The following is a 13,505-nucleotide window of genomic DNA, read 5'->3' on the forward strand; positions in this document are numbered from 1 at the left end:
TATATATATATACATAAGTTGTCTCATTCAGTCAAACAATTGTAGATTTTTTAATAAAGATTTTTTTGGACAGAAATGTCTTTAGAGGGAAAATAAGCAATAGCCCAGACAGTCTAAAAAGGATTCGCTGTCAATTTTGGCTTGTTTAGATTAAATAGCCCAAAGGTCTGCCAAGTAACAGATATAGGCCTAATTTAGGGATTAACATTAACTCTTACACTCTGTCGCGGTTAATAGGTTGTGTTATCATGTTAACTTTGAGGCTTACAGCTTTTCTAAAGCTGAAATAACTGCTGCTTATCAGGAGTCTGCCAGTTCCTCCGCAGGAAGTCGATCTGGACATCAACATGCACTGCTGCAGCTTCTCACTCCATCTCCAGCTCAGTCTGCTATTGACCACATATTTAAAGCTATATAAACCTGAGAAAAGTCGCACAAAACAAAGTATTTCTACCAATGATTTCTTTTTATGCTGATATCTAAGTGTGCAGTGTTCAGTTCGTTTCAAGTTCCTACTTTCCAAAATTTCCAACCCTAAGACAACTGGTTTCTAACTTTATTCAGGTCTATTGTTTCTATCTGTATGCTAATCTGAAGGGGTGTAGAGCTGCCAATGTCAGTCTACTGGTCAGTTTAACATTTAGGCTTCAAAACCTCATAAAATATTTGATGAATCTTATTCCCCTAAAAATTAGTCTTAATCCTTTCTTTGATTGTTTTTTTTTTTACCTTCAGCATCAGCAAGGAAACCACATATTGCATGTTTTAGCTTCATAATTTGCACCTTCCTGGTCGCTTCATGAATCCTAATATTTTAATCTTTCATTCAGTTCCAGGTTGAATCTTGTGTAGTTTATGACTAAATGTCTCCTTTCATGCAGGGAACATTATGTACAATGTAAGTTCTGTGTGAAAGATACTGCATGGAACTTTTTGGATGGTAGGTGAAATGAAGGCTGTGAATCATAATGATCTGATTTTGATTCTGATCTGATTCGATCTGAGATAAAAATCCATCGATAATTTAATAGTATGAGTAAAAACTAACAAACGTACATTATTTGAAACATTTCACAAGAAGAGAGGAAAAAGAAGAGAAATGTAAACATAGTCAGATGTAAAAGAAGAATCACTTGAGGATAACGTGATCAATAGAGATCAATTTACTTCCAGGCAGTGGTAAGGATTCCTGGATGAGCTGCATAATGAATCGCGGCTTCTATCGACTCCGTCTGAAAGCTCTGTTTTACCCGACACTCCAAGGATCTTTGAACTAAACTTTAAGACACCTGCTTCGCCAGCCTCATCGATATTAACACTGTGAATTCTGCTAACAGGATATCTCAGTTGTGTTTTCAGATACTAAATCTTGTCTTTAATAGCTATAAATAAATAAAAGAATTGACCTTGCTTATAATAGATGCAGATTTTTTAAAGCATATTATTACAGTAGAGTGAACTGAGGTGGTTTGATCTTTGTGACATCCTGCTGGAAGCAGCCATAAGAAGATGGGTACACTGTGGTCATTAGAGGATGGACACCCGGTGTGGTTTTCTGCTGCTGCTGCTAATCTGCTTCAGTTTTGATAGGTTACGCATTCAGAGATGCTCTTGGTTGTTATGAGGGATTTTCACCCAGAGAACTGCCTGCTTACTGGAAAATGTTTTCAACCGTTGTCTGTAAACCCTAGAGGTGGTTGTATGTCAGCAGTTTCTCGAATATTCACACCGTCTGGCTCCAGCAATCACCAATTCAATGTCACTTAAATCCCCTTCTTCTCCATTCTGATACTCAGTTTGAAATTCAGCATGATTACTTGAACATGTCTACATGCTTAAAGGCAGTAAATAAATAAAAGAGTTCCTGACATGGCTGGTTAGTTTATAGTCATGTAGTGTTGAATGGTTAAAGCTGTTAGCTGATCGTAACAGCTCAAAAGTAATTGAAAAGTGGTGGAAACAGCTGTAAATAATGCATTAAAGGCTCAATGAAACTGCTCAAAGTGAATGTTAAACTGTCCAAACCAGTTTTTCCAACCGTTTGGAGCCACGGCGCATATTTCACCTTAGAAAAATCACACAGCACACCACCAAACAGAAATGTCACAAAAACCATATTCACCATTTCCCCCCACACACCAGGCGTAGGGGAATTGGCTTAGTTTGTCCCCAGTATACCTTTTTTGCTTTCTTCTGACCACTACTAATGCTAGGGCCTTCATTTGGGTCAGAATTTTCTCCAGGACCCAGGTCAGACTGACTACTTTTTCTTTTCAAATATTTATCTATTGCTAATACACGCTGCATCGGCTCACATCATGTGATTTGTTCTTCCTCTCCTTCTGTTTTACTGGCAGTCGGCAACCCATTTAATTAGGGCAGGTAGTTGTACTGCCCTTCAGTGGAAGAAAATGTTGTTCTGCCTGTTACGCTGATCGCTGGTTAGATAATCTTCCACAGCATACCTGATAATTTCTCATGGCACACCTATGTGCTGTGCCTCAGTGGTTGAGAAACACTTGCCTAAACAAGCTAAAAGCAATGGACAAATAGATCAGTTTACTGAAAAGTAAATTGAGTTAGCTAAATGTGTTACATTTAGTTAGCCAAATGTAATGTAAAAACTGCAGAATTAGGTTAGAGAAATAGATTTACAGATGGCTGAATTACTTGTTAAAAGCAATGAACAAATGGTTAGCTAAATCTCAAGGACTAATGGGTGATATTAGCCGAATGGCCACGTGTGATAAGTTGCAGTAACAGCAGAGGGAGATATTTCATTTCAAGCCTACATGAAAAGAATTATGGGAAAGTGTTTAAACAGACTTTACATGTTAGCTGCCTAGCTGGAGTAGAAGGATGACTTTTTGGCTTTAAATAAATTTTCTCCCCCTACTGGTACTGGAACTTCTGCATGCTGTCTACCACGCATGGGTGAGAGCAGCTTTTATCTCTTAAAGCTAGCTGATTAGGATTTGATTTTGTCATAAACATAGCTACCATGTTGCTTTTAGGAGAGTTGACATTAATCACACATTTAGGATTTAAAATTTTTGGGCACTCTCTTGCATAAAACCTCTGGTCAAGTGAAAACCCTCCATGTGGTGCAGTGTGGCAGGCCAGCTGATTACCTGTATGTGTGTGTGTGTGTTATTAAAGCATGAAGTGCTTATTCCTGCTTGGTCAGACAGATTGCTGCAGTTGTGAAATGAGCAACTGTGTTGTTTATTCTCTAAACCTTTAAGAAGATTGCTGTCGTTTGGGCTGAGTGCGTCCATTTCTAGTGTGTGTGTGTGAGAGAGAGAGAGAAAGTGAATTATGTGTGTATTAGCCACGTGAGCTTTGCATTTTGTCATCTGCTGTAGGCTGTTTGTGTGTACACGTGAGGATATGGGCAGTGTGACTGAGAGGAGGGTGGGCGAGGACGTAAGAATAAATGGTGGAAAACCAAAAAGAGAGAGAGACAGTGGGAAAAAGTAAAAGAAAAAATACAAATGATAATAGAATAAAGAAGGGAAATGAGATGAGATGAAGAAAGAAACCAAGTGACAGAGGATAAAAAAAAGCAATTAACTGAGAAACAGAGGAGACAGGGATTGGTGAAACGGAGAGACTTATAGACAGAAAAGCAAAGAGGAATAGCCTAGATGGGCAGTGGGAGAGGAGGAAAAGATAAAGGCAGCTCATGCTCCAGTAGAGATGAAGTCATGCGAGTGGCGCTGCAGCTTTCTCTTCAGGCTGAGCTGCTCCAGCGTGGACATAATGAACTTTCTTTAACTGCATCACCTGCCGCCTCACACAGCACCCACTTACACTTCTGTACCGGGCCGCGAGAGTTGAGGCTCGGGTGTGTAATGTATGGTTTTCAGGGTTTTTAGCGTTATTTTGTTATCATTTTTATCGGTTTTCCTGGGTCTTTTCACATGTGTTATGAATAAATCTTCTTTTTTTCGGTACCGGTACTAGTTTTATTTTGCTGTATTTATCCGCGACACCTTAAAGAAAATATTGTCGGGCATAAACCGGTCCGTGGCGCAAAAAAGGTTGGGGACCGCTGCCAAAGAGGCATCAGAGAGCCAGACATGGAAACCCTCTGTTTGTACTTAAACATGCTGCAAGTGTAGCTGTCTGCCAAATCACAATCCAACTACATCGTATATGAAATGTTGAAACTTGGTATTTTGTGTTTTTTTTTTCTCTTTTATTTAAAATAATATTTTTGGAATACGTGCATACTATGGTTTGATATTATCTTGCTCAAATAGGCAAGCCTTTTCCTGAAAATGGATGGCAACATATTGTCTGCTACTCATTGATAGTGCCTTCGCAGATGTGTGTTGCTCATGCTCGGTGCACTATTAGACCTCACCTCCTTTTTACCACAGAAGCTGTGGCATCCATGAGTTCCAAGTAGAATCACAGGACATGAAACTTTTCCACTTATCTCATAAGGCTGTAGTACTGTATATAAAGCTGACAGGAGACAGCAGCATTTATTTTTTGAATGGCTTTGTTTCCTCTTTGCATGACAGAGTTGTTGCTTACATTTACAGATTTGCATTTACTGATAATATTAAAGTTGTTTCACACCAAACATTTCAGGGATCCCATGGAAGCTACCATTTTTTTTCTCTGTTTGCTTTCCACGTTGCTCATATGAGCTCTGCAGTGATGTAATCCAACAGCATCTCTTGCTGTAGCCTTTTATTTCCTTCTAATGCTGTTTGAGCTTGTTTGTTTTTTCTCTCTAAATTGCTCCATAGTGTGATGGATGCCTAACAAGTTGAAAAAAATGACTGTTATACATTTTTATATTTAGGTCTGCCAAGTCAAAATCACATTGTATTTCCTCTGTCACACATAGGTTTAATAAAGTCAGGTTTTTACTGCTGGTTCATTTTTCTGTCTTTTATTTGGTAAATGTGAGCGCTAACGTTAGAGCTGCCATTTACGTGGCTAACTGGATTGCATTTAAATGACTTATATATAAATTGTGTCACTCAAAACGCCTTGTGTTTTGGAAGCACCTACTAGACCCTAAAAACACAATAGTTTCAGCTTCCTGCACAAAACAAGAGGGTACTATCTGCTTATTGTATACCAGCTCATGCTAATAATCAAACTGAGCACACTGTTAGTTGCAGCAGGCCACAAAGTCCACCCCAAACAATCCGGGCAGATCTGCCAATCTTAATGTCAGCCCACAACTGCTAATGGCTCAGCTGGTACACTACCACGCATCCAATTAACAAATCTCATAGTGGCTGTGGTAATCCTCTGAGACTTAAGCCATCATAGCTGTTAACCCTAACCCGTTCTACGTTTTGGAGAAAGCAATAACAGACTTTCATTGAAAGAAACAGTAGTTGTTGATGTATGTGACAATGATTATTTTCTTAACTGGGGAGAACAACTTATCCTGATTGGTTACAGTTGTCACTGATGATAATTTAGACATGAGAGGTTTAGGCTGTTTTATCCTGCCAACATTTGCTGCAAATCTGCAAGCCGCATCTTTCACAGCTTATGTATTGTTTATCTGACTTATTGTCAGATTTCTTGTGACTGAAGCCTGCTCTGTTCTGTACGGGGGTCTTGCTCCTTTTACACGTGTGTCCTTGCATGTACTTGTGCTGCCAAATGTTCGCACGATTACAAAACTGCAAGCTTACTTAACTGCAAACAGAAGGATTTACTATAAATCAAAACTAAAGGCAGGCCTTCATAAACAGTCCAAATGACTGAGAGGCACACTCATCCACTATAACAGCCAGAGTGATAACATGCCTGTTCTATTTTGTTTTGGTTTCTTTCTGTTTTTTTACATCTTTCTTGTGAGTGAACTGAAAGACAAAGTGGAAGCTTTCAGAGCGAGTAAGTTGCTTTTTTTCTATGGGTGCTCAAGCTGAAAATTTCAAACCAGCTTTAAGCAAAGGATAAAACACAAGTAAAGCACTGCATAAAACACAAGTCCACTGGACTTTTAGGTACTTTCAAAGACACTTTTGTAGATAAAATGCAGTGTTGCTTAAATAAAATGATCTTAGAGAATTTTTGTTGCTGTTGTTGTGGTTTTTGTGCTTAGGTTGAGTTCAGGTAAGGAACCAGATAAAACCATAGTGAGGTTGACTAGAGAGGAGGTAGATATGCAAAAATCTTTTTGTAGTGATTTGTAAATACCCCATTTACCTGGATTTTTATGCATACTGTGTTATGTTGTTATTGTGGTCCTTTTTTCACAGTTTTTGCAATTTTCCCGGATTATGTGTAAAGGGTTAGACTTTAAAAAAAGACTAAATTGACTTTTTAATACACTGTTTGTTGTTGCTGCTTGTCTTATTTGTATGAATGTTTTATTCAGTGTGGGATTTCAGTCTTTCCATAGATTCAGCTTTGGCACTCGGTCATCCTCCTCAAAATGTTTTGCTAATAAGCAAAAATGACCATTTGCCCCTCATGCACACTGAAATATTGAAGCAGTGAAAACAGTAAAAGTAAAAGTAAGGCATTAGACCAACCTGTATAATTGCTGGTGACACCCTGGGTCTGCATATCTGTCAGAGCCTCTGTCTGTGCTTCTGTCTGTGCCTCTGTTGGTGTCTGGGCTTCAGTCTGCAGGTCTGGCTGGAGTTGTATTGTTGTGCCGGTCAAGTCCTCTGGCAGCAACGTGGCAGCAGTGCTCCGCGAGTCCTCGGGGCTCAGTGTGGAGCCTCCAGCAGGGACCAGAGCACAGAGCAGGGGGCACAGCAGCATCAAGAGGTGGGTGCTGGCACTTTTACCGGTGGCTGCCACTTTTAGAGACATGGGTTCAGCTACTGAAGAAGAGCTATGAGAGAGGAAGAGAATTCAGAGCCTCATGGTAAGTCTCAAAACGTGGAGGAAAGATCCTGTAGAGGAAAGTTTTCTTCTTTCTTTCCTTTTTTCTCTGTCTTGCTTTCTTCAGTCTTCTCCTCTCCTCTCTTCTTTTCCTTACTCCCTTGGTGAAGAGAGGTAAACTCCCTCTGTGTGTCCTCTCATGATGCTGCTGCTCTGCATAGAGGCATGAGACAGAAGAAAGGATCGTGACAGCGTGTATATAAGTGTGTTCGTGTATGCATGTGTAGTAGATCCAGCTGTAATCTGCCTGCTCTCTGCTCACTTGCTGCTGTTTTCTCTCCAGCCTGCTCTTCGCCGTCCCTCGGCTTACTTGCTTGTGCTCTCACTCGGACTGCTGCTCTCTCTCTCTCTCTCTCCCTGATCTCCAGCTGGGCTGACTGAGCTCTTGCATAACAGTAACTCACTCGCTGAGCCGTGCTGAGCTGTAACTCATGCAGCCTTAAGTCCTGATATTCCTGGTGGCTGCTCTTTCCCTCTCTGCCCCTCTCACCCTCTTGCAGGTTGCATGCATGGAGCATTGAATATTGGTGTTTACATTAAACGATTCAGACTGATGATTATTCGCTACTCGATGACAGCCAGCTAGGAGATTGCAAGCTGGAGATTAGACTACACCATGCTAAGAGAAGTTAAAGCTTCCAGAGCTTTTGGCAGAAAAAAAGAATGGAAAGCCTGGAACTTTTATCCCATACAGTATGTGGTTAGAAAGTCTGACTGCATAAAGCACAAGGTCCTGCAACAAACTCAAACATATCGACTACATAGGCAGTGAAACACACCAAGTGGCACAGAGAACAAATACTTGATTTAGCTCATGGCCCAACATAGAATGGCTGACACCTCAGGTCAAGTCTACCAGTATCTCTGCACAGCAGGTGTTAGCAGACTACTTGACTGACTACGGGACAGATTTACCAACACGTTGCACCGATGGTGTTTGGTGTAAAAAAACACTGTGGGTATTTACAAAGAGAATGAAGTGACAGCACAAAACTGCAGGGAGGAGAATATTTAAATGAAGCCCGCAAAAAGATTTACTAATGTTTGCGACACGCAGTTTGCTGCTGATTGCACCAATCTTTACCACCGAAAAAAAGCTATCCTTATTTTTTGACTTGATGTTGAAATGAACTGATTGCACCTGTGTTTGGAAAAGAGCACAACTTTTGTAAATCCCCTGTAAAACTAAGCAAACCTATAAGTACTATTTGGTGATTGTGCTAACACACTATTTTGCTGCAATTTTATGCAATTTCTTTGCTTGGTCAATCTGCCGCATTGGCAATTTTAAGTTTGGCCACCTTTTCTTCCTACCTTGTCCTTCAATAATATTAATCCTGGGTTCACTGGACCCACTGTTAGATTTATTAGTGCCTATAGAAACTGGGAGAAGGAAAAACTAGGGGTTATAGAACCACAAAGTCTGCTTAGGGAGGAGGTTGGGGTGGATGTACGGGCTGACAAAACATCTTAAACACAGGAGAACTGAGTTTGTTTTCTGTTTCAAATTTTCTCTTTGCACTTTGAATTTAATGGCGTTTCTTTTTTCCCCATTGTTGTGATTCTGACAGTTTCATCACCTTAAAACAGTTTTAAGAGACAGATGGTCAAATCAGAATGTGAGATTAGCTATACGAAGATTTGAAGTGAGGTCCAGCTTTTTGTTCAGCAAAGGTCTCATAATGTCAATTCAGATTAAAGAGGGCTCCTGACAGGAAGGGGAGCTGCTATGGTTAGCTGGCTTATGCTGGAGAGACACACATGAATGTGTCAGCAAACCTACAGCAGAAAAGGGAGAGATGAGTAGATCTAAGAATGCACACCTTCTAAATTTTTCCTTCATGTCAAACAGCAAGTCTAGCAGGCTGATTTGCACCCTATTTGATGGATTTTATTCAAAATATTAAAGAGACATTTTATCACATGTTTGTAGCCTTGCAAGATAAGATAAGCCTTTTCTTGTGTTCACTGAAGTCAGGAACTCAGCCCAGCATCCAGCCGTGAAAACTGTCTGTCAATCCAAAAATAGTAGCCCTAGATTACCCCGTGAGGCAGATTTGAAGCTTTGGTGACAGCAGTGTAAGAAATTATCTAGCATGCACTGTGTCTTGCTATCTTCAAGCAAAGTTTGAGAAAGTACACACTTGTTTGGCATTATACTCCCAGGTCAGCCTGTGGCTATCTTACAATATGTCACCGTTCCCCAATAACTCTCCAGTTGTTGACTCTTTCACAGAAATGAACAGTGAGCATCAGGCATGTTCAAATCACAACAAGGAGGATGTGTTTTGGTGACACAGTGCATAAGGCTTTATTTCAATAAGACACTGAAGCCTGTGAGGTGAGTTTGATGCCTTAGTCCAAAACTGAGTTTCTCTGCTCATTAATTTATCATCACTGTTTCTGATCATCTTTTTTGCTGCATTCATGTGATCAAAAACGTGACTTGAGTACCTGACTGCCTTCTCTTGCGTCACTAAATGTGTGCACTATCGTCCATTTGTGTTTAACTGTGTGTGTGTGTGTGTGTGTGTGTGTGTGTGTGTGTGTGTGTGTGTGTGTGTGTGTGTGTGTGTGTGTGTGTGTGTGCATCCTCATGTGGGACAGCGTATGTCACAGGTGTAACATGATGACCCTGATAGCTCTTGTTGATAGCTCTCAAGTCAGAAAGTCCATGCAAAGATATGAATTATTGATGCAGCTGGGACCAAAAATAGGAGAATGAGACAGAGAGAGAACAAGATGTGTAGAGCAAGGAAAGGAGGTAGAGTCTGAGAGGATCAAAAAGCAAGAGAGGAGCGGACAGAGTGAGCGATGACATGAGAGCGAGGAGGAAAGCAGTGGGAGAGAGAAAGACGGCAAGAGATTGAAAAAGAAAGAACGATGGAGTGATCTGGCCCTTTTAGCCTGCGAAAACTGCCATCTATCAAATGTTCGGCCAGTAAATGGGGGCTCACTAGGCTCCACTGCTGCAAACTACATTATTTACAGCTACAGCTTTGCCAAAATGGACACAGGGATGGCTTCAAAGGACTGATCCAAGGTTTTATTTTAAGCCATCAAATTATAGCTGAACAAGACCAGGTTTTTATGGGAAAAGTGCTGCTGGCATAAATCACAAAATGTGGCTAGAACAGAGAAAAGGTGGCTACAGGTTTGAGCTTTAACCTCTAATGCAAGTGTGAACTAAAATGCTGGCAGAAAACTCAAACACAGTGAATGTTTAAATTCTTCTCAATAGGAGCATGTTATATTATATGTGATATGTGAATTTCTACTTTAAAAATGTAGTCAGCAATATACTTTTGATTTGACATTTTTGTTATCTTCTTCATGTAACCCACCAAGGGATGGCAGAGTTAGCTTTAAGCTAACTCTGGTACAAGGGGGGCATTTGTGTTAATAATGTACATGGTCTCTTTTCAAATAAATGTCAATAAAAGCAAAAACAAATACTTTATGTGTAACATTAAAGAGGTTTTTCATAGGAAGGGACACTGAGCTCTCATTGTAGTTTCCCCTTAGCTATAAGGAGCGCCTTAAGCCCCTTTTCCAATATTAGCTACTCGGATCGACTGGTTTTCCATTACAATTGAGTACCTCCTAATGTGCGTGGTCATTGTCATAGAAACGTCCTAGCATCCCACGACGTAATTAATGAACGATACAACAAAAGTGGACTTCGTGGCAAAGATATACCAGGCGGTTTTGATTTTCCTGAATGAGATGCTCTCACAACTCATCGAGTGAAACTACTGACCAGCCAGTCTGTGGCATGCAGTCTGAGAACGTCACATGTTAGTACCTGCTAGGAACTCTGGCTGAGCAGGTACTATCTTAGTACCTGGTACTGCCATCTAGGGAAGAAGGATTTTTCTTTCCTGGTTGTTGCATGCTTTGTTGTGTTTGATGATAAGAGTATTTTTCTTTTTTTGCATGCTTTTACTGTATTTATTGGGAGTTCTTCTGGAGAGACTCCTCCCCCCTGCTTTCCCTAACTAATTAGATACACCTGGAGGGCATAGAGGACGGCAATCAATCAGGCCTCCCTTGTTGTTGGTCGGAAAAGGGAAACATAGCCGGACGCAGCCAAAGGCAGTGAGAGCCGTGGGGTGGCAATTGGCGGAAGGGCGCGACAGCAGGAGAAGAGAGAGGGTCCAGTTGATGGCAGCTAAACACTAAAGGCACGGAGCAGTGGCAGGCGGAGTTTGGAGCTTTGCCCTCGCGGGTGGAAGGTGGTGCGGAATGGCGAGGAGACGACGGAGGACGCTGTCAGCCTGGCTCCCACTGGTGGACTCGGCGGACCCTTAACGACCAAGAAGTGTTGCAGAGCCTGATTGGGACCCTTGGGACTTTAGCTCACTGACTGAGGACCATTTGGACTTTTATTGTGCTGAGTTTTATGTTTTAAAAAAAATTCTCTTCCCTGGTCAGGGTATTTTTATGCTGTAAATAAAGTGTATTTATTTTTATTTAACTATTTTAACCGGGATTTTTGTCTTTCTGCTTCCGTGATCATCCCTTGCTGCTCGTCCAGTTTCCCTTCTAGTATACACCCATGACAGTACCAGGTACTATGACCTAATGATAAACCCTGAAAACAGTGGCAAACCATGGCGAGTCGATTCAAGTAGGTAATAATGGAAAAGGGGCTGTTGTGGTATTTAGACACACAGCTCATTTCATTTACCTAATTTTGAGGCTTGAAAAGCTCTTGGTAGCCCACTATATACCACATGCTCAGCACCGAACCAAAAATTAACTGCTAGCTGGAAAACCCTTAAGTTTTACAAGTTAAGAACATAGACAATAAAAAAAACTGATGGAGTCACCCACTGATCCTAGATTGTATATTTTGAAGCTTCAGCATTAGCGTTTTGGCCACTACCGTGTTGGCCTTTTGGACTGAGAAGTTCCTTTGTCTGGATCAGTGTTGGTCAAGTTACTTGAAAAAAGTAATCAGTAACTAATTACTGATTACTTCCCCAAAAAAGTAATCCCGTTACTTTACTGATTACTTATTTTCAAAAGTAATTAATTACTTAGTTACTTAGTTACTTTTTAAAAACACAATTTACAACCTGAATAGGTGATAAAGCGATAGATCTCTCAGCCCAATTCTACTTTTTCTACATAATCCATCATACAAAATGTAATCAAATGGAAAAGTCTCTTTTTAAAACTTGTTTTATTAGTTTTAATCTTTTAACTTCATGCATCAAGCAAAAATTTTTTTTGTGTTTACACTCACTCTTTCAAATAGATGCAAGTAAAACACAGCAGAAAATAAATAAAGTCAAAGACTAGCGGTCCTTTTGCTCTATTTTCACCTGTAAAGCAGGAGTGGGGTAGGCGAAGGTTTACCCTGGTGCAGGTGTGCCGCAGCGGTCAGTTGAAGAATCCGCGAGTTTCTCTGTGAATTTCCCATTACGTCGTAGCGCACTCGGTGCTTGCTTGGAAGTTTAGGGGGTTTTTTTTCGCTGTAAAAAGAAGTTTTCTTCCCACGCACAACGGACGCTAATGTTTTTAGTAAGGTCAGTACTTCCACACTTTAAACGCTGCACGCTCATACTCTCTCCCGCACTGGATATTGTTGATCTGCACACAGCTGTTGTCACAAACGACGCACTTGCTTACGTCACTGTCATGAGACATTCTCGCAAAAAAAATCACGGTTTTTGTAACGCAGTAATGCAGCGTTCCTACGGGAAAGTAACGGTAATCTAATTACCGTTTTTGCAATAGTAATCCCTTACTTTACTCGTTACTTGAAAAAAGTAATCGGATTACAGTAATGACTTACAAGTAACGCGTTACTGCCCATCTCTGGTCTGGATGCTAGCTAGCCTCTGCTAGCTTGCAAGATGCATTGATAAACTGCACTGGTGCAATGAGGATATGTTGATATGCTAAGTAACAGGCTAATAAAATACTTGAAAAACATCCAGTCTTTAGCTCGTCATAAAATTACATAAATAAAACTCATATGAGCAAAACTGCATAACACGCCAGCTCATTATTTATTTAACAAAAAAGAAGACAAAATGCAGTGAAGCAGTATGTAAACCCTTCCAAACAAGTGTGGTTTGTTTAAAAAGTTCACACTCAGGTTTCTACTCTCACTGACTTAAGCACAGTTTGATCAGATTATGTATAATGTGCTCCTTGCTGTGTTTTTTGAACATCTATAAATAATTACCACATTAATGCTTAACAAATTCAATAATAAGTGCAATGAGAAAGTATTTTTCAGTACTCTGCATTCCCTCTCCTGATTTCTTATTTTGCTCACAGTTAAATGCTTCTGAACATCAAACATGTTCTATTATAAGTGACTCAAAACCCAAACAAATACAATGTGCAGTTTTTAAACGATTATCTAATTTATGTCGGGAAACAAGCATAAACCTGCCAGGCCCTAAGTGAAAAAATACTTGCTGCCATGTTAAATCACAACTTAACTGTGATTAACCACAGCTTGAGTAAAAGGAGTCCAATTGTACTAGCCACACCCAAACCTAATAATCACCAGGCTGTCTAATCAATCAATCAATCAATCAATCAATCAATCAATCAATCAATCAATCAATCAATCAATCAATCAATCAATCAATCAATCAATCAATCAA

General features: G+C 40.3%; 1 protein-coding gene across 3 annotated transcripts in view; it reads right to left on the bottom strand.

Annotated features, from left to right (window-relative positions):
• The window catches only part of zgc:162331 (uncharacterized protein LOC793007 homolog), a 38,177-nt gene that overhangs the window by 12,379 nt on the left and 12,293 nt on the right, over positions 1 to 13,505 (bottom strand). Inside the window, exon 2 of one of the 3 annotated variants that reach the window (XM_005942914.3) lies at positions 6,519 to 7,029. In XM_005942914.3, coding sequence (XP_005942976.1) covers positions 6,519 to 6,804 — 286 coding nt within the window. In that variant the 5' untranslated portion in view covers positions 6,805 to 7,029. Of the gene's footprint in view, positions 1 to 6,518; positions 9,425 to 13,505 lie in introns of those variants that run through there. The other 2 variants (XM_005942915.3, XM_042225665.1) reach the window with 2 other exon arrangements.

The sequence above is a fragment of the Haplochromis burtoni genome, unplaced genomic scaffold (genome assembly GCF_018398535.1).
Source record: "Haplochromis burtoni strain Fernald_Lab_line unplaced genomic scaffold, NCSU_Asbu1 Contig_178, whole genome shotgun sequence".
NCBI lineage: Eukaryota > Metazoa > Chordata > Actinopteri > Cichliformes > Cichlidae > Haplochromis > Haplochromis burtoni.